Consider the following 24,417-nt stretch of genomic DNA (forward strand, 5'->3'; position numbering starts at 1 on the left):
CCCAAAACCAACCCCACCAAAAACCCAGACCAAACCAAACCCCCCCCAAGTCGAGGCCCACTAGGTGGCGATCACGAGCCTGTCCTCATCGTCGTCACTACTCACGTCGCTGAACTGCGCGGTGGCCTGCCTTCGGGGCGGCGCTGCGGGCCCGGGCACCTGCCCCTCTGGGGAGCGAGTCCGTAGGCCGCAAGGCTCCAGGGAAGCTTCGGGACGCACCTGCACCAGAGGCTCGGCCGAGGCGGCTGGTTTGCCCTGCAGGGGGGCGAGCTCGTGCCTGGGCTTCACGTGATTCACGGCGGCGGCCTTGCCGGCGTCCGCTTTCCTTGAGCCGTCGGGCCGGCCGGGGTCTCTCGCGGGGGCAGACGCATCTAGAACGTGTGTTGCATTTTCCCGCTGGACTTGGGGGGACCCCTGAGGAGACGTGGCCCCGCCGCCCTGATCTGCGCCGGCTCCCGAAGTCGGCCTGGGGGGCGCCTCCCGCGCCCTGGGTTGGGAAGGGGGCATCTCGGGAACCCCCGGCGGGTCGGCGGGCACTTGACCGACAGAGGGGATTAAAGTGGGCAAGGCAATGTTCAGGATCTGGAGGCCTGGAATGTGCGCCTGAGGGGTGGGGCTGCTCTGCGGGGAGGGGTTTGCGGTGAGAACCTGCAGGCCCACGGCACTGAGCGCCAGCCCCGGCGGGTGCACCTGCGGGGCCACGTTGGTGTTGGCCAGGCCCAGGATGTTGACGGTCTCCACGCCCAGCGACGGCAGCGGCTGCAAGGCCTGCGTGCTGAGGTTCTGAAGGCCCGGCACGCGGATTTGGCCAATGGGAATACACGGCACCACGCCGCTCAATTCGGCCACTCCGGCGGGGCTGGGAGCGCCGGAAACTTCTGCGACCGAATCCCCGGGCGGGCCCACAGTTCTGTGAATCACATTGACGGCGGGGATCGTGAGCTGCATCGGCCCCGCCTGGATGGGCACGAACGTGGAGTACGTGAGGCCGGCGGGGACCACGTGGATTCCCCCGACTGGAACCATGTTGTAAGGTGTCCTGGACTGCTGTTGAGAATGCAGAGGGAGGTGGCTGAACAGATGAGTCTGGGGAGAGGGCAGGCCCGGAGGGGTCTGGAGGGTCACTTGCTGCTTCTGCTCTTGGGCGTCAGGCTGAGGCGAGGCCCCTGAGGGAGCCCCCACTGCTGTGTGCGGGCCGCGCTCGGCGGCAGGAGGGGGTCGTCGCACGCAAGCGGTGCCCTGGAAGACAAGAGACAAAACCCCTTTCCAGCGAAACTGCCAGCGTAAAATCTCCTCTTCCTAACGAGGAGAAAGCATGTATATTCACATAAAAATGACAGGCCTGCTAAAAAATGATGTCTTCGTTATAAAAAAGAAATTCCCAACTAAAAAATCTATTATGTCTTTAATCTCTAGGGCAAGGAACAGCAACGCATTTCATGGAATACTTTGCAGTTTTACAAATTTCCTCCTTCCCTTTCCCTTTCCTTTCCCTTCCTCCCCTCCCCTCTTTTCCTACCTTCACCTCTTCCCTCCCTCCCTCCCTTGCTTCCTATGTTTGTGAAAGGTCTACTGAAAATCAGATTTCCAGGCACTGGCAGGTATGTAAGTGATCTGGGATAGAGAAGCTGAGAACACAGGTGACCAGTCTGGAAGTAATTTAATTTAAATATCAAGTATAGTTTAAATATTAATGCAATTATGTTAAATTATATTCATTTAGAATAGCCTATAGAAATCTGAGCTTTCACAGACTTTTTCGTTTTCTCCAGTGTTACCTAGCAAACCAAGATCTGCCACATTCAGAAATAAACCCTATGGCCATCGTCAATACATACAAGACGTAAGAGAAGGTAAGAGACGTTAAAAGGTCAGTGGGATGAATATATTCGGCATAGAATTAAACACTCCTCATGAGCCACCAGGGGTAAAAAGCACCCGGAGGGTGGCTTTCTGCAGGCCCGTGTCTGGCCCCGAGCTGGTTCTCCGGCAGGAAGCTTTCCCAAGCTGTCACAGCAATTTCATCATTCAAGCAAAGTGAACTTCTTGATACATTTTTGGGGGCCACATTAACTTTGCCACAGACATTGGTCGCTGTCGTGTCGACAGGGGCAAAGTGCAAAACGTTTGGATAATTTAGCACAGATCCGTCACATCAATCGATGCCACTGGAAAAACAATTCAGGGCAAGCGAGGGGGATAAATAGGTCCCAAGAGTCAGGTTCCCAATTGGAACATATATATTTTTAAAAAGGAGTGTAGTTTTATTATTTTTTTTTTTAATTTTCTTTCAACGTTTTTTATTTATTTTTGGGACAGAGAGAGACAGAGCATGAACGGGGGAGGGGCAGACAGAGAGGGAGACACAGAATCGGAAACAGGCTCCAGGCTCCGAGCCATCAGCCCAGAGCCCGATGCGGGGCTCGAACTCACGGACCGCGAGATCGTGACCTGGCTGAAGTCGGACGCTCAACCGACTGCGCCACCCAGGCGCCCCAGGAGTGTAGTTTTAGAGAACCATTTGGTTCTTTCACAGATTTATGTGAAGTAACATGTGACCTCTGATTAAAATACCTAGCAAGAATCCAGGGGGCATAAATAAAGTCCTTTGCCTTTAAATACAACCAAAACTTGTGCTTGAACCCACTGACTTAGCCATAAATTAAAAAAAAAAAAAAAAAAAAAAACAACAAAAACTTAAGTACATTATTTTCTTGAGCCATGAGGATCCCCCTGTGGGGAAACCCTACAACAAGACATTTACCTGGGTTAAAGTAGTGTTCTTTCCGGCCACAGAACTTCCCAGAATTTCTTCTGATTCAGGGTAGTCTACAGACATCTGGTGACATGGGGACCTGGGCGCGGCCTCAGGTGACCTGGAAGAGTCGACGGGAGCAGCCGTTTCTTCTCCGTCTTTTGCGGCGAGCGGCCAGGTCTTCACCGGAGACTCCGTCTTCCGGCTGTGGTCTGACTGCACCGTACTAAGTACGGTCATCTTGGTGGGCAAGGCTCTGGGTAGAACGTCCATCAGGTCCGTGTGCGCCCCAGAAAAGCAGTCGGCGATCCTGACGTCCTCCTCTGTGCTCCCAGGATCCTGGAGGCCACCTCTAGACGGAAGATGCTGCGGGCTGGCCGTAATGGAGGGAGCCGCTGACAAGACAGATTCAGCCTGACTGTCTTCATCGTCATCTTCATTTTCGTTATCGTCCTCATCCGGGCCATCCGACTCTTCAAGGTCATACCCAGACCGCTCGAAACCGAATCTTTGCTTCTCATCTAATAAAAACAACCGAGGGGCGATGTTATAGCATGTTTCGCGTGTGGACAGGTGCAGCCTTTTATTTTCTTTTAGTTTTTATAAGCTTGGCAATGCTGCGAGGACCGTAACAGAGAAGGGCCCTACTCACAGAAAGTCTCCAGTTTAGCCGAGGAGGGGTGGCAGGGGGGAGAATAAGTCAGTCGGGCCAGGAATCAGACAAGCGGGGCGCTGACAGAGAGTGGCATGGCCAGTACACTTGTCAGGGACGCAGAATGTGAAATGGGCCTCGGGAGGTTAGGCAGGTGAGGATAATATACCAAGAAAATCAGAAATAAAGGCCTCAACTATTTTTTTTTTATTTTTCAACGTTTATTTATTTTTTGAGTGACAGAGAGAGACAGAGCACGAGCAGGGAAGGTGCAGAGAGAGAGACACACACACAATCGGAAGCAGGCTCCAGGCTCTGAGCTGTCAGCACAGAGCCCGTGAAGGACTCAACCATTAAAGAAGACGGGAAGATATAAAAAATTTGACAGAGTTCAACACAACTCTTCCTGAGCTCTAGCTACTTCTCTGCCTCTCTTTTGAACAAACTGAAACAAAAAGCAAAACAAACTGATGGCATTTGGATTTGTGAGCCCAATAATTTTATTTGATAATTCTATGAAATATGTGAACTGATATTTGGATAGTATTTTAGAGAGGTTTCCATTGTGCTCTGGGTAGTAATACTCTCTAGGACTTAAGACTTCTACCTTTTTCTTTTCTTTTCGCTAAGAGAGGTGCTAAATTTTCCTGTCATTTTTTCCCTATGGTAATCCAACTCGCTCCTCACAGGAAGAGGAACCATAACTAATAAGAGTCATTAGTATCAGCCTCATAACGTCACACGGGACCGTGTTTAACAAAGAAGATTCAGGAAGGTCCAGGGAATAGTTTCTTAATTCTCGTAAGATCATGTGGAAACTGGATTTAAATTTTTATCTGTTCAGAATCTCACAAAATTAGAGGTTCTTTCCCTTAGAAAGCTAATAAACTTTTAAAAAGTTAAATGGCGGATGAATGCAACACCTCTACCCCAAATCTCTGGCGCTGAGCTATAATAAAGAAGGTATCAGAATGTATTCAGCTTAGTTGTGAACCATTCTGTCATTTATGCATACTTTTAACATTCTGCATTTATGTATACTTTCTGAGCAGGAAAAATAATAGGGAAATAAGCAACACGTTTGCTTCCTGCATATCCCAAATGGTCTGCGTATTAATTGATTTTACTATTCCTTCTATACTACCAAGTTCTTAGAGAAAAGTCTCAAAGGATCGACACCAAACCGTTGGAGGCTGATTATTTCAAGAGGATGGAATGGACTAGAACTTTTCTGCTGTTGATCTCAAGCACGTTACTTTTACAATTAAAACATTCAAGGACAAAACACATTCATTTAGGTTACTTTAACACATGATTTCATATGCTTTTTGCTTTGAGGGTTCTGCTGGTTTTGCTATGAAATAATGGTAATATCCTGAATCCCACCAGGCGCCCGTGCTAGAGATGGAACGGGTGATTTCTGGGTAAATGGCCTGCCCCCTGCCTCACAGATAGCTCTCCTGACCCCTATCAGATGGTTGAAATTCTAAAATTGGAGTCACTCCCAATTTGTTTTGAATTTGCTCCAACAGTGCCGAGTCAGACATATTTTAAGAGACTGAGGGGAAAGTGGGAAAGAAAATCTAAAGACATGAGATGACCAGGGAACAGGTTACCAGACAGGCTGACTTCACCAGAGGCGAGCCCAGCTCCAAAGTCTAACTAGGGTGAGATGTGCTTTCACTTAAAAATTATTACTCTATCTTAAACAAACAAACAAACAAGGCTATCTTCATATTGATGACTTTTTCAATATTCCCTATAAAGCTGAGGTCCCCGTCAATCAAACACTCCAAACCGTAAGCAGAGACGGTGTCTGTGGGAAGAGAGTAGACATAAGCCAGCATCATCTGGGGTGTGTGCGATGGGACACTGGCCAGGAGGGTTCAGCTCAACAGATGACAGGCTGGTCAGAGCCAAGTAGGGACTGCCTGCGTTGTGTGAATCCTCTGAAGCTACTCTTTCCTGCAGGCTCTGTGCCATGAACCCCATTCAAGTCCTCACAGGAAAGAGTGTGAAGTATCCCCTGTTGTCCAGATCTGGGGGACAGGCGCCGTAGCCAGAGAGAAGGAACAAGACATCCCACCTGGATCCACTTCCTCTCGCTCCTTTAGGGGAAAAACACTGCGGAGGGAAGGGCACAAGCACTGCTGCCCTTAGGAACCTAGTGAAAACTTACTGCAGTGGGTAGAGGGGATGAACAGGAGAAAAGACACAGCTCTACTCCTTGAGGAAGGACAAGATTACCAGCTGAGTCCCCCACAACAGCTGAGGGAGTGGTGGGAGAACACAAGCGCCACGGCCCAGAAACCTAAAAGCATGGCGCGTGTGGGAGTCTGAGGCTGAGTCGGAACCCGAGGGCATCCTGTCCTCCTCCTCACCCCTAAGTGCCAAGCTAAGACTTTTACATAACGGGTAACAGCCGAAAACTGTTGGGAGAGGGACAGAAGATGAACGGGAATGTGTAGACTGACACTCACTGAGACACCTAAAACTGGGACTGAAATGGGCATTGCCCGCCTAATCAACCCCTCCTCCCCCAAAGACAAGTTAAGTCTAGAGGAATCTGAAGCCTCTGGTGCTGGAAGCCTGCTGTATCTGTAACGTATCACACACCTGCAGCCCCACTTCTAACTACGAAAACTCTTGATGCCCACACTAAAGGCCCGGCAGGAGAGGCACACCTGTCAAGAGGCAGGAAGCCTATTTACGTAGTCTCCACTGTCTTACACAAGATGTCTAGCTCTCGTAACAAAAATTACGAGACAGACAAAAAGGCAGGGGAAAAAAAAACGTATGCAGAAGAGAAAAAGCAATCAGAACCAGTCGGATAGGACACAGATGTCAGAAGCATCAGAGAATTCAAACTAATTGATGGGTTAAAGGCTTGTGGACCACCCGCAGTGTCCAGTGGGAATTTCAGCTGAGAGCTGGACACGGGTGACGGAGAAGGCAGTGAGATGCTACAAATGAAAAACAAAGTAACAATGACAACAAGAAAATGGCCAAACCCAGAGTTCTATGCTCAATGGAAACAGTGTTCAAAGACAAAGGAGAAATGCAGACTTTCTTAGAAAAATACAAACGGAGGGGATTCACTGCCAGTAGACTTACTTGACAGTAAATGTTCAAGGAAACTCTTTGGGCAGAGAGGATACGGGCTCAGAAGGGAATGTGGATCGACACAAAAAGCTGAAGAGTATCAGAAGCAGAATAAGGATTCTTTCTGTAAAGTTTTAATTGCTTGCTCTAAAAGACAACTGAACATCTGCGGCAGACATAATGGACCGGGTGTTTACGGCACCAGGAAACGTAGACAGTATGAAAACAACAGCACAAATAACGGAAAGGAGGTACTGTGAATACAGTTACAAAGTCTCTAAGCTGCATGTGAAGTAATGCAGCATTATGTGAAGGAAGACGACTAAATTTTCTAAAAAGGGGTAAATAACAAAGTCAAGGAGGAGATAAAACAGTCATAAAAAAATGCGCAATTAAGTCATAAAAAGAAAAATAAATAAATAAATAAAACCACACCCAGGTGGCAAGGTGGTAGGTTTTATTCTACTACATGAAAAATAACATTAAAAGGAATTCAAGTCTAATACCTTAATTAAAAGACAGAAATTGCTAGACTGGATTAAGCAAGCAAGTGCCAAGTGTATATACTATATACAAAAAAACCCATTTTATTTTATTTTATTTTATTTTTTTTTTAACATTTTTTATTTTTTTTTATTTTTGGGACAGAGAGAGACAGAGCATGAACGGGGGAGGGGCAGAGAGAGAGGGAGACACAGAATCGGAAACAGGCTCCAGGCTCCGAGCCATCAGCCCAGAGCCTGACGCGGGGCTCAAACTCACGGACCGCGAGATCGTGACCTGGCTGAAGTCGGACGCTTAACCGACTGCGCCACCCAGGCGCCCCCAAAAAACCCATTTTAAACAAAGACATAAACAGATTGAAAATAAAGTTTGGAGAAAAGTATACCTTACAACATTAACGAAATCACAGCTGGAAAAACTGTATCAGTATCAGGCAAAGTAGATTTCAGAACAAAGAATACTATCAAGAATGAACAGGAACATTACATCATGATAAAAGACATATAATCCTAAATGTATATCAACTAATAAACCAGAGCCTCAAAATAAATGGGGCTAAAACTGAAAAAAGCAATAAACCAATCCACAATTAGAGTTGAAGATTTTAACATCCCACTCTTAGTAAGTGATGGAACAAGCGTACAGAAAATGAGTGACAACACAGAAGGAAGACCTGAAAAACACTATCAATTAACTAGTCCCAGCTGACAGTTATAGAACATTCCAAGCAATAACACACTATGCTTTCCTTATAAGTATACATGGAATGTTCACCAATCCCTGCCATATTCAGAGCTACAAAGCAAACCTCAACACATTTAAGTTAATAAAAGTCACAGAGTAAGTATTCAGATGAAAACAGAATCAAACTAGAAATCAATAATTGGAAGATACCTGAAAATCTTCCAATATTCCAGACTTACGAAACATATTCCTAAATAATCTGTGGGTCAAAGAGTAAGTCTCAAAGAAAGGTTAGAAATCCTTTGAGGTAGATGAATTTATATTTAAAAAAAAAAATTTTTTTTTAACGTTTATTTATTTTTGAGACAGAGAGAGACAGAGCATGAACGGGGGAGGGTCACAGAGAGAGGGAGACACAGAATCCGAAACAGGCTCCAGGCTCTGAGCTGTCAGCACAGAGCCCGACGCGGGGCTCGAACCCACGGACCGTGAGATCATGACCTGAGCCAAAGTCGGACGCTTAACCGACCGAGCCACCCAGGCGCCCCATATTTTTAAAATGTTTATTTATTTTTGAGAGAGAGAGAGAGAAAGAGCATGGGGGAAGGGTAGAGAGCGAGGGAGACAGAGGATCTGAAGCGGGCTCTATGCTGACAGCAGAGAGATGGATGTGGGGCTTGAACTCATGAACTATGAGATCATGACCTCAGCTGAAGTTGGACGCTTAACTGACGGAACCATCCAGGCCCTCCTGAGCTAGATGAATATTAAAATATAACACCCAAATTGTGGCATGCAGCTAAAGAAGTGGTTATTGAGAAACTTACTGTATCAAACACTTCTGTTAGGAGAGAGATCTCAAATAAATAATCTAAGTTCTCCCCTTTAGAAATGAAAAAGAGAAACCAAAACTAAACCCAAAGCAGGGAGCAGAAAGGAAATAACAGATATGAGAACAGAAATAAAGAAATTGAAAAAAGAAAAACAGGAATCCAATAAAACAGAAGCTGGGTCTTTGGGGAAAGAAATGAAAAAAAAAAAAAATTGACAAACATCTAGTAATACTGGCCAAGGGGAAAAAAAAAGATACAAATCACCAGCAACAGGAAAGAAAAAGGGGATATTACTACAAACCCATAGATACTAAAAGGATAATAAATCTATTAAAAACTCTATTGCCCACCAATGAACAACTAGAATTCAAAATTAAAGATACAATACTATTTGGGGCTCCTGGGTGGCTCAATCGGTTAAGCGTCTGACTTCAGCTCAGGTCATGATCTTGTGGTTTGTGAGTTCGAGCCCCGCGTCGGGCTCTGTGCTGACAGCTCAGGGCCTGGATCCTGCTTCAGATTCTGTGTCTCCCTCTCTGTCTGCCCCTCCCCCATGTGTGCACGGGCACACAGGTGTATGTGCACGTGCACTCTCCCGCTCTCAAAAATAAATAAACATAAAAAAAACCCCCACAATGCTATTTAAAATAGCACCAAAAGAATAAAATTTAAAAATGTGCAGGATTTGTAGGTTGCAAATACTACAAAATACTAGTTAAAGAAACCAAAGACAGAAGTAAACGAAGACATCTAGTATATTCATAGACAGACTGGAAGTTTCAATATTGTTAAGGTAGCCTTTCTCCCAAATTCAATCTATGGATGCAATACAATTGCAATAAAAATCTCACAAAATCTCACAAAAAAGCTCAGTTAAGCATCCGACTCTTGATTTTGGCACAGGTCATGATTTCACAGTTTGTGAGTTGAAGCCTCGCTTCGGGCTCTGTGCTCACAGTAGGGAGCCTGCTTGGGATTCTCTCTCCCTCCCTCCCTCTCTTTCTGCCCCTCCCCAGCTCACACTCTCTGTCTCAAAAGTCAATAAATTAAACAAAACAAAACAAAACAAAACAAAACAAAACAAAACAAAACAAGGTAGCTCCATGGGGAAAGGACAGTCTTTTCAATAAATATCACTGAAACGAATGGACATCCACATAGGAAAAACATGACACATACTTTATATCTTCCACAATCACTCAAAATCGATCATATATCTAAATGTAAAATACACAACTGTAAAACTTCTCAAAGAAAACTGTAGAAAATCTGTAACTTTAGGGTAGACAAAGGTTTCTTACGTAGGACACCAAAAGCACAATTAAAAAAAAAATTGATAAACTAGGCAACCTGAACATTCATTTTTTTTTTTTCCTCTGAGAAAGACATTGCAAAAATGAACAAAAAGACAGACATAGATGGCGAGACCACTTCTGCAAATTACATTTTTGACCAAGAAAATATTTCCAGGATATATTTTTTAAAAATATTAAGATGCAACAATAAATAAACACATGTCCCACTTGAAAAATGGGCAAAATTTCTGAATAAATACTTCACCAATACTTTTCCAGACATCTGGAAAACAAGTAGCATATGGAAATATGCTCAATATCATCAACTGAAGAAATGCAAATTAAAATTGCAACGAAATACCACTGTAAACCGGTTAGAATAGTTTTTTTAAACTGTGCTGGGAAGGTCACAGAATAACTCAACTCCCATGCATTGCTGGTGAGACTGTAAAATGGTGCAGGCACTTTGAAAAGCAGTCTGGACAGTCTGTTTTAATGCTAAACCTACACCAGCCACATGACCCAGAGATTCCTACCCCTAGTATGAAACCATGCAGAAATGGAAATTTAAATTCATATAAAAACCTATACGTGAATGTCTTTCAAAAAAATTTTTTTTTAGCATTTATTCATTTTGGACAGACAGAGAGAGAGTGCAAGCAGGGAGGGGGAGAGAGGGAGACACAGAATCTGATGCAGGCTCCAGGCTCTGGGCTGTCAGCACAGAGCTCGATGTGGGTTCGAACTCGTGAACTGCGAGATCACGACCGGAGACGAAGTCGGATGCTTAACGGACTGAGCTACCCGGGAGCCCCATGAATGTCTCACAGCAAGTTTATTCATATTTGCCAAATACTAGCGGCACTCCAGATCTTTTGGCTGGTCTGTGGATAACAAATCATGGCACATCAATACAATGGAATACTACTTAACAATAAAAAGAAACGAACTATGGATAACTCTTACTTGCCTTATGCTAAGTGAAAGAAGCCAGACCCAAAAAGCTACTTACTCTATGTTCCCTTTTATATGCACTCTGGAAAAGAGATCAGTGGTGCTAGGGGTTGCTGGGTAAGAGAAGCAGTTATCTATGAAGGAATGGCACTAGGGGAGTTTTTGGGGTGACGGAACTGTGGGGGTGGACACACCATTCTCTGCATTTGTCAAAGACTGCCATAGAGTGAGCTGTCAACCGTGAAGTGAACTTTATGGGATGTAAACAGAAGCATAATCAGCCAGGATGTGAGAAGAATCCAAGATAAATGCAAGCTGAGATAGATGACCTAACTGAAGTACAAGTGAACCACACAGCCACTCAGTAGGGATGGGAAGAAAGGTCCCACCCTAGGTGACCTTCGCAAAGAGGGCTCTGACCAGGTGAGGTAAAGGCTAAAGACAAAAAGAACTGCACACAAACACTGCACTGTAACTTAAATCTGTCTTTCTCGGGTGGGTTAGGATTTCGGGAACTGGCTCACCGATTAACACTAGAGTTGAACAAATACGTAAACGCATTGTAGATGAGGACCGGGTTCCTCATTGTGGGTGAAAGAAAAAGAAGGAAATAGAAAATGCTAGAGTCAACTTTGTGGTGCTGGCCTGGAATCGGAAACGTGTATGGACTTGTGCTTCATTCATGTATATGGCATAACATGTATGTGCGCGCGCGTGTGTGTGTGTGTATTCACACACACAGATACAGAAATAGTGCCTAAGTAGGAGTTAGCACATGTACACATACTTCCTAGCGCTATCCACTGAGAGGGCTCAGAAGCAGTGACAGGTCAGTAGCAATGAACACACCATCCAGCGAGATCTTGGTTTCTAAATACCATTCTCCGGTAAAGAGAACCAGAGGCCTTGAAGAAATGGTTGATTTTGGGGTTGAAACATCTTGGGGTGCTAGAAAATCAGGAACTTCTTAAAGAAAAAAAACAACAAAACATGGGGCAGGTTGAAAGGGCACAGGAAGAGCCCTCAAAGAGCTCTCGATGGCCCGTTTTATTGAGCTACACACAAGAAAACACCGTAAAAGATTATAACCCAAAGAATACAATACATATCTTTGAGTCCATAGTGATATAACTGAATAAAAGGCTGAGGGGACAAATGGAGACATGGTAACTTCTCCCTGCAGAAAAATTCTAATTAATAAATTAGAATGCCCTAGTAATCCCCTCGGCAAGATCCACTAATGTAGAAACAGGACATCTACATATTCTCAAAGCATCTCCCATAAGCGTTTAACAGTGACAACAGGCAGTAAGTTAACAGTAGAGAGTCCTGGTTAACATGACCAACAATACGTACTGACGTAATGTACCTCCCGATATCGAACACTAACAAAAGTACAGTCACCCTACGGCACCTTCCTAATACTGCCAACCCCAATCCCATCGAGAGCGTACATCAGAAAACCCTGAATTGAGGACGTTCTACAAAATAACCGATCAGTATTCCCTATAAACATCTAGGTCACAGAAGACAACAGCGACAGGGGAACACATTGGCAGAGTCTAAAGAGGCATGGGCCACGAAGTGCAGTGTGGGATTCTGAAGGAGACCCCGGGGCAGGAAAAGGACAACGGTGGCAAAACCGGTGAAATTCAAGTCAGTTCTGTCCTTTAGTCAGTAACGCGGAGCTGGAGTTAGTCTCTTAGGGTTGGCAAATGCCCTGCGTTATGTAGACACCGACACAAGGAGAGGCTGGGTGAGGAGCTCACGGGAACTCTCTACACTCGTTTGCGGCAGCTTTTCTGTGAGACTAAAATAATCTTTTGGAAAACTGCGTGAAACAAACAATTTGTCAGTACTCCAGGGTCTTGTCCTTACTCTATCGACACGAATATTCCATCTCATTCAGATAGGCTTGCATGAAATCCACCTCCCTGCTGTTCTTACAGTCATAAAGACTTCTCTTTCTGCGAAGCAATTTTTTTCTTTCCTATTGTTTAATAAGAAACTATGAATTCTTGAGACCAAAGCCAACACTTCTCTTGGTCAATTTAAAAGCACAGGAGATTTCTCCAAAATATACCAGGATCTACATACACATGTTAAATTTTTAGCACCTGAACCTGTTCCTACCTTGTATCTTGCACCTATTTTTACATCTCTTGGTTCGTTGTGCATAAGGGGACTGAATGGCTCTACTCTGGGTCTGGCCACCGAGACTCTAGTAGAATCTAGCTTAGCACGTCACATAGCTCAATCCTATTTGATCATAACTAAAACAAGGACTCGTTAAGGACGTGACATTTCCTCAGATAATAATTTTAAAAACTGTGAAATGCAGTTAATTATTTTCAAGTGTCAAGCCCACAGCTCACAAGCGTCAGGGCCGAGATTCAAACCCAGGTTATGTTTGGCTCCTGAGTCTGTGCTAAACATCCCCCATTCCAATGTCATATTTTAAAAATCTAACTACAGAGTGATACGAAAGGTCAACAATAAATTACAGAAATGCAGCTAGCTTATGAATATGCATGAGTTGAAATGTTTATAGGTATACACATTAGAATCTTTGATTATGAATAGGAGAACATACAAAATGCAATCCCCGAGAAGAATGTAAACTAGTAATTTAACCTTTTATATTTCACCACAAATACACTGCAATTTATATACAGGTACAGATTTTCAGTGTATGCAATTTATGTGAGAGATTTAAAAAAAAAAAAAACAACAAAAACCATACACTGTTTAAGGAGAAGGGGGTAAAACTATGTGGCTCCATTTTAATTTGATTTCGCCTCGATCACACCAAGTTTCAGACCAAAGTTGGAGGTATGATGGGTAGGAAGACACACAGAGTGGTTTTTCGGGACCTTCCTTTCTCCCTGGACAGAGCCACAGGCCTACAGCTTGGGAGGACTTAAGGGCTGGGATTCCTTTCTGCAGATTTCCTTCGCCAAGACAAGGGGAGAGTAATGTTTACCTCCCTGCATGCACTGTGTCTTCAAACTCCTGAAGGGGGAGACCACTGTCCCTGTTTGGAAACCTGAAAATGAATTCTGGATCGTTACATACTTGTTAAACAGGGTTGATACTCTAGGGTGACAGAGAAAAGATAGACCGGAGAGCTTAAATGAATGGAAGACGATGGCATCCTTTTAAATATCTGTAGCACCGACGTAGAGCCCACCCACTCACGTGAACACGAATTTGTTTATTTGTGCTAATAAAAGTCCTTTCATGTAACCCCGCGGTCCCCTTAGCCCCGCTCCTACCCCCAAAGACGATGATTGCTACTGCCTCAGAAATTAGGCTGACAGAAGACAAAGAAGGGAAAAGTGACTTGTCTGTGATCACAAGCCAGCGGGGACGAGAACACAGACTTGTTAACCACTCCCCAAACTTAACCATTTAGGCCTCTGCGGTATCGCTCGTTTTGCTGTAGCAGGTTACACAGTGTAGTAACTACTACGCCAGACCACGCCGAGCACCTGTTACATCAGAAGCCGGTAAACTACGGCTGCCGGGCTGGCCGCGTGCAGCTTGCTGCCTGTTCGGGTCAATCAAGTTTCACCGATGCACAGCAGGCCTGCTGGTTTACAAACCGCCTAAGGCAGCTTTTGGCCACAACCACAAGCGTTAGTAGTCACGGCAGGGACCGTATGACCCACAGAACCTAAAAACATTCACTATCCGGCCCTTTCCAGAAAAAAATTTGCCCACGTCTATATTCTGCTGTCATGTTTAAATCTAACAAGCACCTCATAGCAGCACCGATGATCAAATTCATCCTAGTTCAGCGATTTCTATACGGCTCGGGCGCATCAGAGTGGAAATCTGGAACCAGGTTTCCATGTATCTAGGAGTCCTGTCGTTACGCCAATAAGATGTACTGACTTCGCACTATTCTTGCAACCGTTCCCTTCGTGGTGTGGACAATACAGAGTGTAATATTCCAGGAGCGTCAAGGCTGGAGCGTCTGGCCCCTCTGCATCACCCGGGGACCCCGGAACAGATAGAAAAAAAAAACCATACTTGTTCCCAAACTCATAAATGCGTGGCCCTTAAGACTTCTATTACTTCCTATTTTTCCAATACTCAGTAAAATTTTATGCAAGTGTAAAATTAACTTTATTTTCTGTGAATTTAAATTCACGAGGGGAAGAAGAGGTATTCGGTGCAGCGACCTTGCTCTTCCAGAGTAAATGTTTCGAACAATTTCCCTAGACATGTATTTCAAAACCCGGCGCGGGCTGGATGAAGGGTACCCCGCCCTCCCATCCTTGCCAGACAGTGACACCTGCTGGAAGGTGCTCAGACTCACGCGAGGTCAGCACCACCCCGTCCGGGATCCACACTCTCCTGCTGTCATCTGTCTGTTTTTGTTCTTCTCACATGTTTAGAAATATTACTTGGAGATCCAGATAAACAGCCGCGAAAACTGGGGAAAATTTCCCTGAAAGCCCGCAACTACTGCAGTAATAAACTTTTGTGTTATTTTTGGATGTTTTTAAAAAGATGAAAACATCATTAAGCATGTAATGGGCCAGAGTTTAACGTTTTACTTTAGGAAGTACACCGAAAGACTCTGATCTGTGTCGTTTGTTAATGACATTAAGACTTATTTATCTTAAATATAAATCTTAAGAGCTCTTATGGTTTCACATCGTACACGGAAATTTTTCTTAGGAGTACTAATGTTTTCCAACAAAATCCCAGTGACAAAAACATACTGTGCGGGTTTCATGTAGACAGGATTTCATTTAGAGACACACACTTCAATTTATTTTAAGGGTAAATGTGCTACAGGTTTTAAATCCTGCGAGCTAACATCGTTTTCTTACACACATTATCCTCTACCTCACCCCCAGCGAGAATCACTTTTGCAGCTGCATTTTGCCACGCTGAATGGCTCTCCCAGTTTGGCAGCTGAGGGCACATATTAACATTCCTAGCACTGAGGTCCGGCATTCTGTTGACAAAAACATTCTTTGGATCAAGGCATGAAAGCAAATAGCCAGCAGCGCGTTTTTTGACATAAAAGGTGAAAACGAAAAAGTATTCGCTAATACCCCAAGAACACAGGGACCAAATTCCTGAGACAGTGTAATTTTGCACGACAAGACGAATAGGAGGGCCACGTGCAGCTGGCTGGAGGGATGAGACTTTTCGTGAGCACATACTATAATTACAGCTCGAGTTGCTGGTTTTAAGCTAAACAGAAACTTCTTCACAATGCCAAACGCCCGTATTTTATTTCCTTTTAATTAAAAAAATCTACTTTTTTAAATATTTATTTTTGAAAGAGAGAGAGAGAGAGAGAGAGAGAGAGAGAGAGAGAGAGAGGGGGAGACGCAGAATCGTGAAGCAGGCTCCAGGCTCTGAGTTGTCAGCACAGAGCCGGATGAGGGGCTCGAACTCAGGAACCATGAGATCATGACCTGAGCTGAAATCAGAGGTTTAACTGCCTGAGCCACCCAGGCACCCCATGGCAAATGTCCTTATTTTAATGGTACGCTTAGAACAATTTGTAATTCCTCCTGCTTCATTCAAAATAAATGTTTCCAAGCATCTGTCCATTTACTCCACTTGGACATCAGCACAAGAATTACAGGCTAAAATGGGCAGCCATGCAGCCTGCTGTTACTAAGAGTAGTAAGGAATTTAAAATATCCAGGGTCTTCAGTCCTTCGTCCACCATCATTTTCACATTGATCCTCAGTAAGTGCTCTTTATCACCCAGCAAGCATGCACGTGACCCCAATGAAGGACATTCCCAGTATCATGTTGGTGGGCACAGAAGAGAACAGGTTTAGGATAATTAAAAAAAAAAAAAAAAAAAAAAAAAAAAAAAAAGATTGACGATAATACCAGGAAAAGAAACACCGAGGTTAAGGAGAAATAAACCCAGAGGAAACCTTTGGTGAAACTAGACGAAACGAGGCAGACATCCAGAAATAACTATACATATAGCATAGGAAGCCTTGGACTTTTCCCATAAAGCCCTAAGCTAGCCAAGACATTACCAAATGGTAATAATGGTTAAGAAATAAATACTCGGGGTCGCCTGGGTGGCTCAATCGGTTGAGTGTCCGACTTCAGCTCAGGTCATGATCTCACGGTTCGTGAGTTCGAGCCCCACATTGGGCTCACTTCTGTCAGCCCACAGCCTGCTTTGGATCCTTTGTCCCTGTGTCCCTATCCCCCTCCCCTGCCTGTTCTCACGCTCTCTCTCTCTCTCTCTCAAAAACAAAAACAAAAACAAAAACAAAAAAACAACAACAACAACAACAACCAAAAAAACCCACAAAAAACAAACAAAAAGAAAGAAATATTCTGGTGACATACTCTAGTAATTCCTGCCTTTCTGAGCCTTTGCTACATTTTGTTGAATAAATGGAAGCTCAGAGAGGATAGTTCTTGGTAGCAATCACATGTGTGCTACAGAAAAGATCTATTTAAATGGCCAAACCCCTAAATTTTTCCTGTAAACCTAAATACACTGTTCTCAGGATAGGGTTTTGGGTGCTATTCTGGCAAAGTCTGGCATTTAGAATCCGGTCTCCCTAATAACATCATTGTGGGTTACTTTTTCCTTTAAAAAGATTGACTCCCATCTCTCAGAGGTCTGAGGTGATCAAGGTTTAAAGATATGCTGTACGTTATTACATGTCCTGTTAGCATGGGCAGTCTGTCCGCGATGGTCGTGAAGGTAAGCCCCCTTCCTACGGCACCGTAGGACCCCACTGCCCATGCCGCTCCTACGCTGTTAAACCAGGAAATCTGTCACGTGGCTATCAAAACTCCGTAGGAATTTAAACCAGTACCCGGAGAAGACAACGTCACAAATTTTCATGCTGATCGAGCCTTGACATTTTAGAGGAATGGGTTCGGTTCCCAAAAGACAAGGGGCTCCTGAATCTCACTTAGTTTTCTTGAATCACTATTCTCTTTAGTAGGCATCTACAACCTGTCAGCGTAATTAGTGACCAATGTCAACTGCGTTTAGGAAGAGCCAGGTGCTGCTAAAGGACAGTCAACTGGTTGAGTTTACTTAGTTATTTCTGACTTCCACTTTTCACCTGGCTGGACTAGCTGGCTCCCGACAACTTGAGGCTGTGTCGGCATGAAAGGCATCTGCGAAGCCACCGTAACCACTACCTTTCTGAAGTACAGGTAAGGAAGCTAACTGTGCTAAGAGCTGTGCACCTCTCTGCCAGCCAAGCCCTTCGCACTTTCCTGAATGTTTACTGTAGACACACGGCAGCTGGAATCCCAGTGTGGTTTCTGATAGTGTGCGTGCACAGGATTAATACTGGATTTATGTTAGATTACAAATATGAGAAACGATATCAAGACCCCAGGATGCCACAGAAGCATTTGAGAAAGCTGTTCACCACTGAAGAACAAAGACAGCAGGTTTGCTCGTTTTCATCACTGGGGCCATGAAGACGGAGAATATGCTCTCAGGCAGGAATGTCGAGATGGGCAGGGGATCCTAGGTGGCATCTAAAGTCGCAGAAGGAACCACTGCCATGCATCTGATCCCTACGAGGGGGAGGCTGCCCTTGTGGCCAGGGTGATGGGCAACCCCAGCGGGTAAGGAGGGTGCAGAGAAGCGAACCTCGAATGGAAGATCACTTGACACTGACCAGCCTCAGACCCCCAAGCTCCGGTCTACCAGCAGATGTACGTTTCAAAATTTAAAACTGCAGGGGCGCCTGGGTGGCGCAGTCGGTTAAGCGTCCGACTTCAGCCAGGTCACGATCTCGCGGTCTGTGAGTTCGAGCCCCGCGTCAGGCTCTGGGCTGATGGCTCGGAGCCTGGAGCCTGTTTCCGATTCTGTGTCTCCCTCTCTCTCTGCCCCTACCCCGTTCATGCTCTGTCTCTCTCTGTCCCAAAAATAAATAAAAAACGTTGAAAAAAAAAATTAAAAAAAAAACAAAAAAACAAAAAAACAAAATTTAAAACTGCAATACCTGAAAGCATTGACTCTTCTTCCTAAGTTTTTAAAAGGCAGCCACTTCATCTCCTACAAATGTATGCCTGGTAATTTGTATGTTTCCTCCGGAAGGGAAATTGACGGTAAAAGTGAAACACTTCATAACAAGCTGCTATGCCTTATCACATCCTTATACAGTCGATAAGGGCAGGGTTTCCAAATATACACAGAAACCTTAAAAGCGGGAACAAATCAGGCCCTTACCTTTTAGGACAGTCTATTCTGTGGGGACAATTCTATACCAGAGTGATGCTAGGTCAGAGTAGAAATTAATTCCAGGGGAAACAATGCTCCCTAATTTAATAAATGAAGAACGAGATTTCTAAGTTAGTCGTTACACATGTATACATGCAATTGGATGTCACGAGAGAGAAACCACGCCAGACTTTCCACCCAAACTTGTAAACTCCAGCTACAGGGGAATAAGGGACATTGAAGAACTGAGGCACTTTCTCTATAGAAACAGCCTTCCAGAAAAAGGCTTTTGCTGTATGTTATGGTTTTATTGTTGCTGCTGAACGGGACCATCCACTTAATGAAATCATGCTTCTTTTAGTCACTATGGTCTAATTTCTCACTACAAAATAAAATCACATCATCGGTGGGGGGGGGGGGGGGGGGAGAACAAAAATAAAACCAAAGCAAAACAAAAAAAGAGCTCAGCAATGAAAATTCCAGAGTCACGGATTAAAAGCCCCATTATCTTTTCTTTTGTTTCAAAAACATTTGAAAAAATAATCCAGATTGAAAGACAGGTGCATGTGGGTCTAAGGAGGCAATGGCTTTAAATGACTATAGGTGACATTAAAAAAATTAAACTTTTTAAGTCTTGGGAACACTTTACATATTATGGAATGTTTAAAAGAATAAAAATATGGGGGTGCCTGGGTGTCACAGTTGGTTAAGTGTCTGACTTGGGCTCAGGTCATGATCTCACAGTTTGTGAGTTCAAGCCTTGCGTTGGGCTTTGTGCTGACAGCTCGGTTTCGGATTCTGGAGCCTGTTTCGGATTCTGTGTCTCCCTCTGTGTCCCCCCCCCCCCACCCATTTGCACTCTGTCTGTCTGTCTGTCTGTCTGTCTCTCTCTCTCTCTCTCTCTCAAAAATAAATTAAAAAACAGAAGAGTGAAAGTACTAGAAAAATCATAGCAAAGAAATAATGGTTTTCGAGTGTCACAACATCAAGACATCTGTATCAACTGCCACAGCAGAGACTCTGATTCTATCTAAGGATAAGTGAGCATAGTTTGCACCTGGAGCGAGTGCGCCCTTGCGTAGTCGGACCCGTCCCTCAGCACTGGTCAGCTATGTGTCCTGTCCAACTCTCTCACATCTTGTCCCAGTTACATGCTTATCAGCACCCTACTTCGCTCTCCTAACCTCGGGGCTTTTGCCCAAACAACTCCCTCGGTCCAGAATGCTGCCCCCCGTCAGCTGCAGGTACGTCGCCGATAAAGCAACGTATGGATAGATAAGCCCCTTCCCCTACTTCCGGGACACCCTCGGTCATCTGTCTACAACCAACGAGGCATCTCTGCTCCTTCCCCAACCCCAGCCTTGGGGAGCGAGCCCTGCTGAGTCTGTGCCTCCTGAGGGCAGTGACTGTGCATGTAACAGCTGCTCGAGTGCTAAGTACATAAATGGATGTGTCAATGAGAGAATTAACTTTTCTTCTCTGGAACTACTGAAGAACAGAACAGATCTTCACCCATCTGGAATGGTGGAATCATCGGAGAACTTGAACTAACTTCTAGTCTTCTGATCCAATGACCAATAAATAACAAATTAACACATGCCGTCATCGCCTCAATGTCACCTGTGTCTGCCTAGGCCATGTCACGTAAACACTGCTTATAGTAAAGGCATTAAATACTATATTAGGGCTACCACCGGATTTGAGTGAAGGGATTTCATGGAAACTAACATGTCAAATTCTAAACATAATAATGTGGAACAATTTTCTGAGAGCTAATAGGTCATTTTCCCCTCCAGTCCTTCATTAAATCAGCAACTATTTACTACCTGTCACTTGCCAGCCACCATCCTAAGAAGCTGGAGATATGGCAGTGGGCATATTACAATCCGTGTCCTTATGATTTACTTCCTAGTTGAAAGGAACAGATAATGACACGCACGCGCGCGCGCGCACACACACACACACACACACACCCCCACCCCGGGTAGGGGTAAGTGCGATAAGAGACAAAGCAGAACAGAGAGGAGCAGGAATTGCTGGCAGGAAGACAGTGAGGGTGCTTTTGGCCCAGGGGGGTCAGGAAGCCCTCCTCGACAGGGCGGCACTGGAAGAGAGCGCTGAAGGAGGTGATGAGCGAAGTCCTGCGGGATCTGGTGGAGGGCACTCCGGAGAGAGGAAATGAGCGCAGGCCCCGAGATGGGGCCTGCTGGGCTGTCTAATGAAGAGCAGGGAGGTGCGTGTGGGTGTAGCTGACTGAGCAAGGGCAGAAGACGCGGGAGTCGAGCTTGGGAGAGACAGTGTGAGGAAGGTGAGTGGGCTGGAGAGCCCCCAAGCACACAGCAGAGCAGAGCTCTGAATGAGACGGGAAACTTTTAGCGGGTTTCAAGCAAAATGATGACGTAATGAAAACAAAACACTTTGGCAGCCGTGTTGAAAGAGTCCGTAGAGAGGCTGGAGTTGGACACAGAGACCAGTCAGGGTCTCCTCCAAGTGATTTCATAGAGGCGGTGATAGCTGTGACCAGGGTTGGGCGGTAGAGGTAATGGGATCCTGAACACCTTTTGCAAAAAGAAAAAAAAAAAAGCCAAAGGTTCTAGGGGTAAATTGGAGATGGAGGGTCTCAAGGATGACTTCAAGACTTTTGGTTTAGTAGCTGGAAGGATGAGAGAAGACAAGAGGGGAGGCGTGCCTCTTGGAGGTAAGGGGGGAAATCGCAAGTCTGGGGCTTGTCCGACTTGAGATGCCCATCGGATTCGCGAGTGGGGGTGGCCGGCAGCCAGATGGATGTGCCGGTTTGGAGTGAGTGCTGGAATCGGCAGCAGATAGATGGTATTTACGGTCAGAAAACGGAATGAGGTTAACCCGGTGAGTGGGTATAGACAGAAAAGAAAAGAGATTAGCCAGCCCAGCCCCAGGGTGGGGAGGTGAGGCCAGGGAGGTGAGGAGGGGCAGCCAAGGAAATGGAAAGAGAAGAGCCAGCTGGTGCATTCTGGGGCTGTGTGCAATCAGAAAACAGGACAGCCTGCAGACAGGCAGCACCCCACTGCAGGCTTCTGGGCTTTCTCTCCTTAAAGCACAGACACCTGAGGAACTGTTAAGCAAGACCCCCCCCCCCCCCCCGGCTAACTATCATTGATTTAATAGAGCGGAACTTCTTTCCAAAGAATAATAAGACACAACCACCTTAGGAGAGTGATGAAGAAAACACAAAGATGGCAAGACTATCGCTCATCCAATCGGCTGAAATGTAAATTCCTGCAATGTAAGGTATGGTTAAGGCTGTGCACAAAAAGAAATGGCTCCAGAAACCCATTCAAAATTATCAAGCAAAATTCATTTTCTTGGCATCGACATACAAGGTGATAGATACCATTCATGCAAATTTAAAACACGAGCCAACCAACCACATACGATTCACGGATATGGAAATAAATGTACGTCACTCGAACTGAAAAGAGAACCCCTTAGCTCAGTTGGCGTCCGCCTCTGGGAGGGAGAGTGACCGGGAAAGGTGACCTGATGTGTAATGACGTGTTTCGCTGTTTTTGTTTTCCAAAAACACACTGCATTTATGACAAAGACTTGAAGCAAATAAGAGAAAATATAATAATCAACTCTGGCGTGAATATATGAATACAGGTAATAAAACTCTTTGTAATCTTTTTGTATTTAGAAAAAAATCAAAATATTGCTTTTTGAAAGCACAATAGAGTGAAAGGAAAACAAGACCACTGGTTTCAAACAACAAATTTTTACTACACTTACATCTACATTCCAAGCCCATAATAAAGCGAAGGAAGAAGAGATTTGTTGGCATACTCATTAGGAACCGTTAGGTCTCCAGAATGGCACGACACTTGGCAAAATCCACCTATGTGCCAATATTGAATCTACTATTCAATAAAAGCGGTGAAAAAACAAAATACACTACCCATAATCACAGTAATTAAAAAAATGTAGCTAAGAGAAAAACAAGTAAAATACCTAGCTTTAGCAGAGGATCTCCTCTGAATATGGAATTAGAATATCAAGTTTTGAGTTATAACCTGAACCCTGCTTCATGTGCTTTTGGAACAAGCTGCGGAATAGAAAAATGAATGAATAGATGTGTAAGTCGGTCTGTCAGCCAATCTAAACAATACATGATAATTCATGGAAACCACACTTGATTGTCCTATGCAAATTCAGAATATAAACACTCCCTTCCTTTAACTGTAGAGGCTCTTTCACTTACTTTTTATAAGACAGAGAGATCTTCCTCAAGAAGTAAAACCTGTAAATGAGCATATATTGTGATAATACTTCCTGTGTGTCCGTGTTTTTCAGACAGTAGTATTTCCCATTTCTGCCTTGTACCTTTCCTAGTCAGTGGGTAATAATAAACTTGCCGAAACTCTTATTCATTCTTCCCGGTTTTCTACTTCTGAATGACTCGGTAGAATAGCAATACAGCAAATAATAAGAAGGCAAATTAATAATAAAGCAAATAAAAAAATTTATTCCCTTCATGATGATAGGTCACTCACTGCATGATTACTAACAGCAGAAAACAAACCAACTGTCTATATTAGAAGTGAATTATAATTAATTCTATCAACTGTGTCAGTGTCTTTGTTTCAAGACACGGACGTAGAATTCAATTTCTGGCAATTCAACAATCGGCTTTTAACAAATAAGTTCCTAAGAAAAGTGACATGTACATTAATGTGATATGCACTTTTAAATCCTGATCTGGCCACCCCTAACATGCATCAAAGCAACAAGGTGTCTAAAACACTTAAAAAACTCCTTATTGTCCTAAATACGTTACGATTATCTTTTTTCTTCTATCAAGAATGCATCAGTTTATTCCCCAAAAGGAGTTAAAGGCAATCCTTTCCATGTGCTTAAAATACTGAATCATATCAGCTGTACCACTTAAGACGTGAGTCACTTCCTCTGCATATTTAGAAATAAGTTCAGGCTCATTCATTTAGTGTGCTATCGGTTGTTAGGTGGAATTAAAAGCGTTTGACTTTTTACCTATATTTACCATGGTGTGCTCACCATTTACTCTTTGGAAATATTCTACGTATCAAACTAATGCGTGTTAACTAAGATATGGCAAGCAGGTAAATGTCTAATTTAGGGCACTTTTCAAAAACAGAAAGTTTCTTTTTTAAAGAAAACTTATCTCTTTGATAAATTCTTGGCCTATGTAAAAAGTCTCACGAAAGAAGAATTCTACTTTCTAATTAGAACAGAAGAATGGGTTTATTTTCCCTCAAAATTGGTCAGAGATAAACACTTAGATTTGTTAACACCGTTATGAAAACCCCCAGCCAACGTTTTCAAAATGACAAACATTTTGGGGAAGCACACAAGTGTTTTACTGCACAAACATTCCCAGAGCGGCTGCTACATGCAAGGCCCTGCATTAAGGGCTGCGGGTGCAGCTAGGA

At 44.3% G+C, this 24,417-nt stretch overlaps 1 protein-coding gene across 2 annotated transcripts in view; it reads right to left on the reverse strand.

Moving 5' to 3' along the window:
• Nucleotides 1–6: 6 nt before the first annotated feature.
• HIVEP1 (HIVEP zinc finger 1) overlaps nt 7–24,417 on the reverse strand; it is a 149,796-nt gene continuing 125,385 nt past the window's right edge. For both annotated transcript variants that reach the window (XM_049655034.1, XM_049655035.1), the window contains exons 8-9: nt 2,765–3,276; nt 7–1,239 (exon numbers count right to left, since the gene is read on the reverse strand). In XM_049655034.1, coding sequence (XP_049510991.1) covers nt 61–1,239; nt 2,765–3,276 — 1,691 coding nt within the window. In that variant the 3' untranslated portion in view covers nt 7–60. The remainder of the gene's footprint in view (nt 1,240–2,764; nt 3,277–24,417) is intronic.

This window comes from Panthera uncia (genome assembly GCF_023721935.1).
Source record: "Panthera uncia isolate 11264 chromosome B2 unlocalized genomic scaffold, Puncia_PCG_1.0 HiC_scaffold_25, whole genome shotgun sequence".
Taxonomy (NCBI): Eukaryota; Metazoa; Chordata; class Mammalia; order Carnivora; family Felidae; genus Panthera; species Panthera uncia.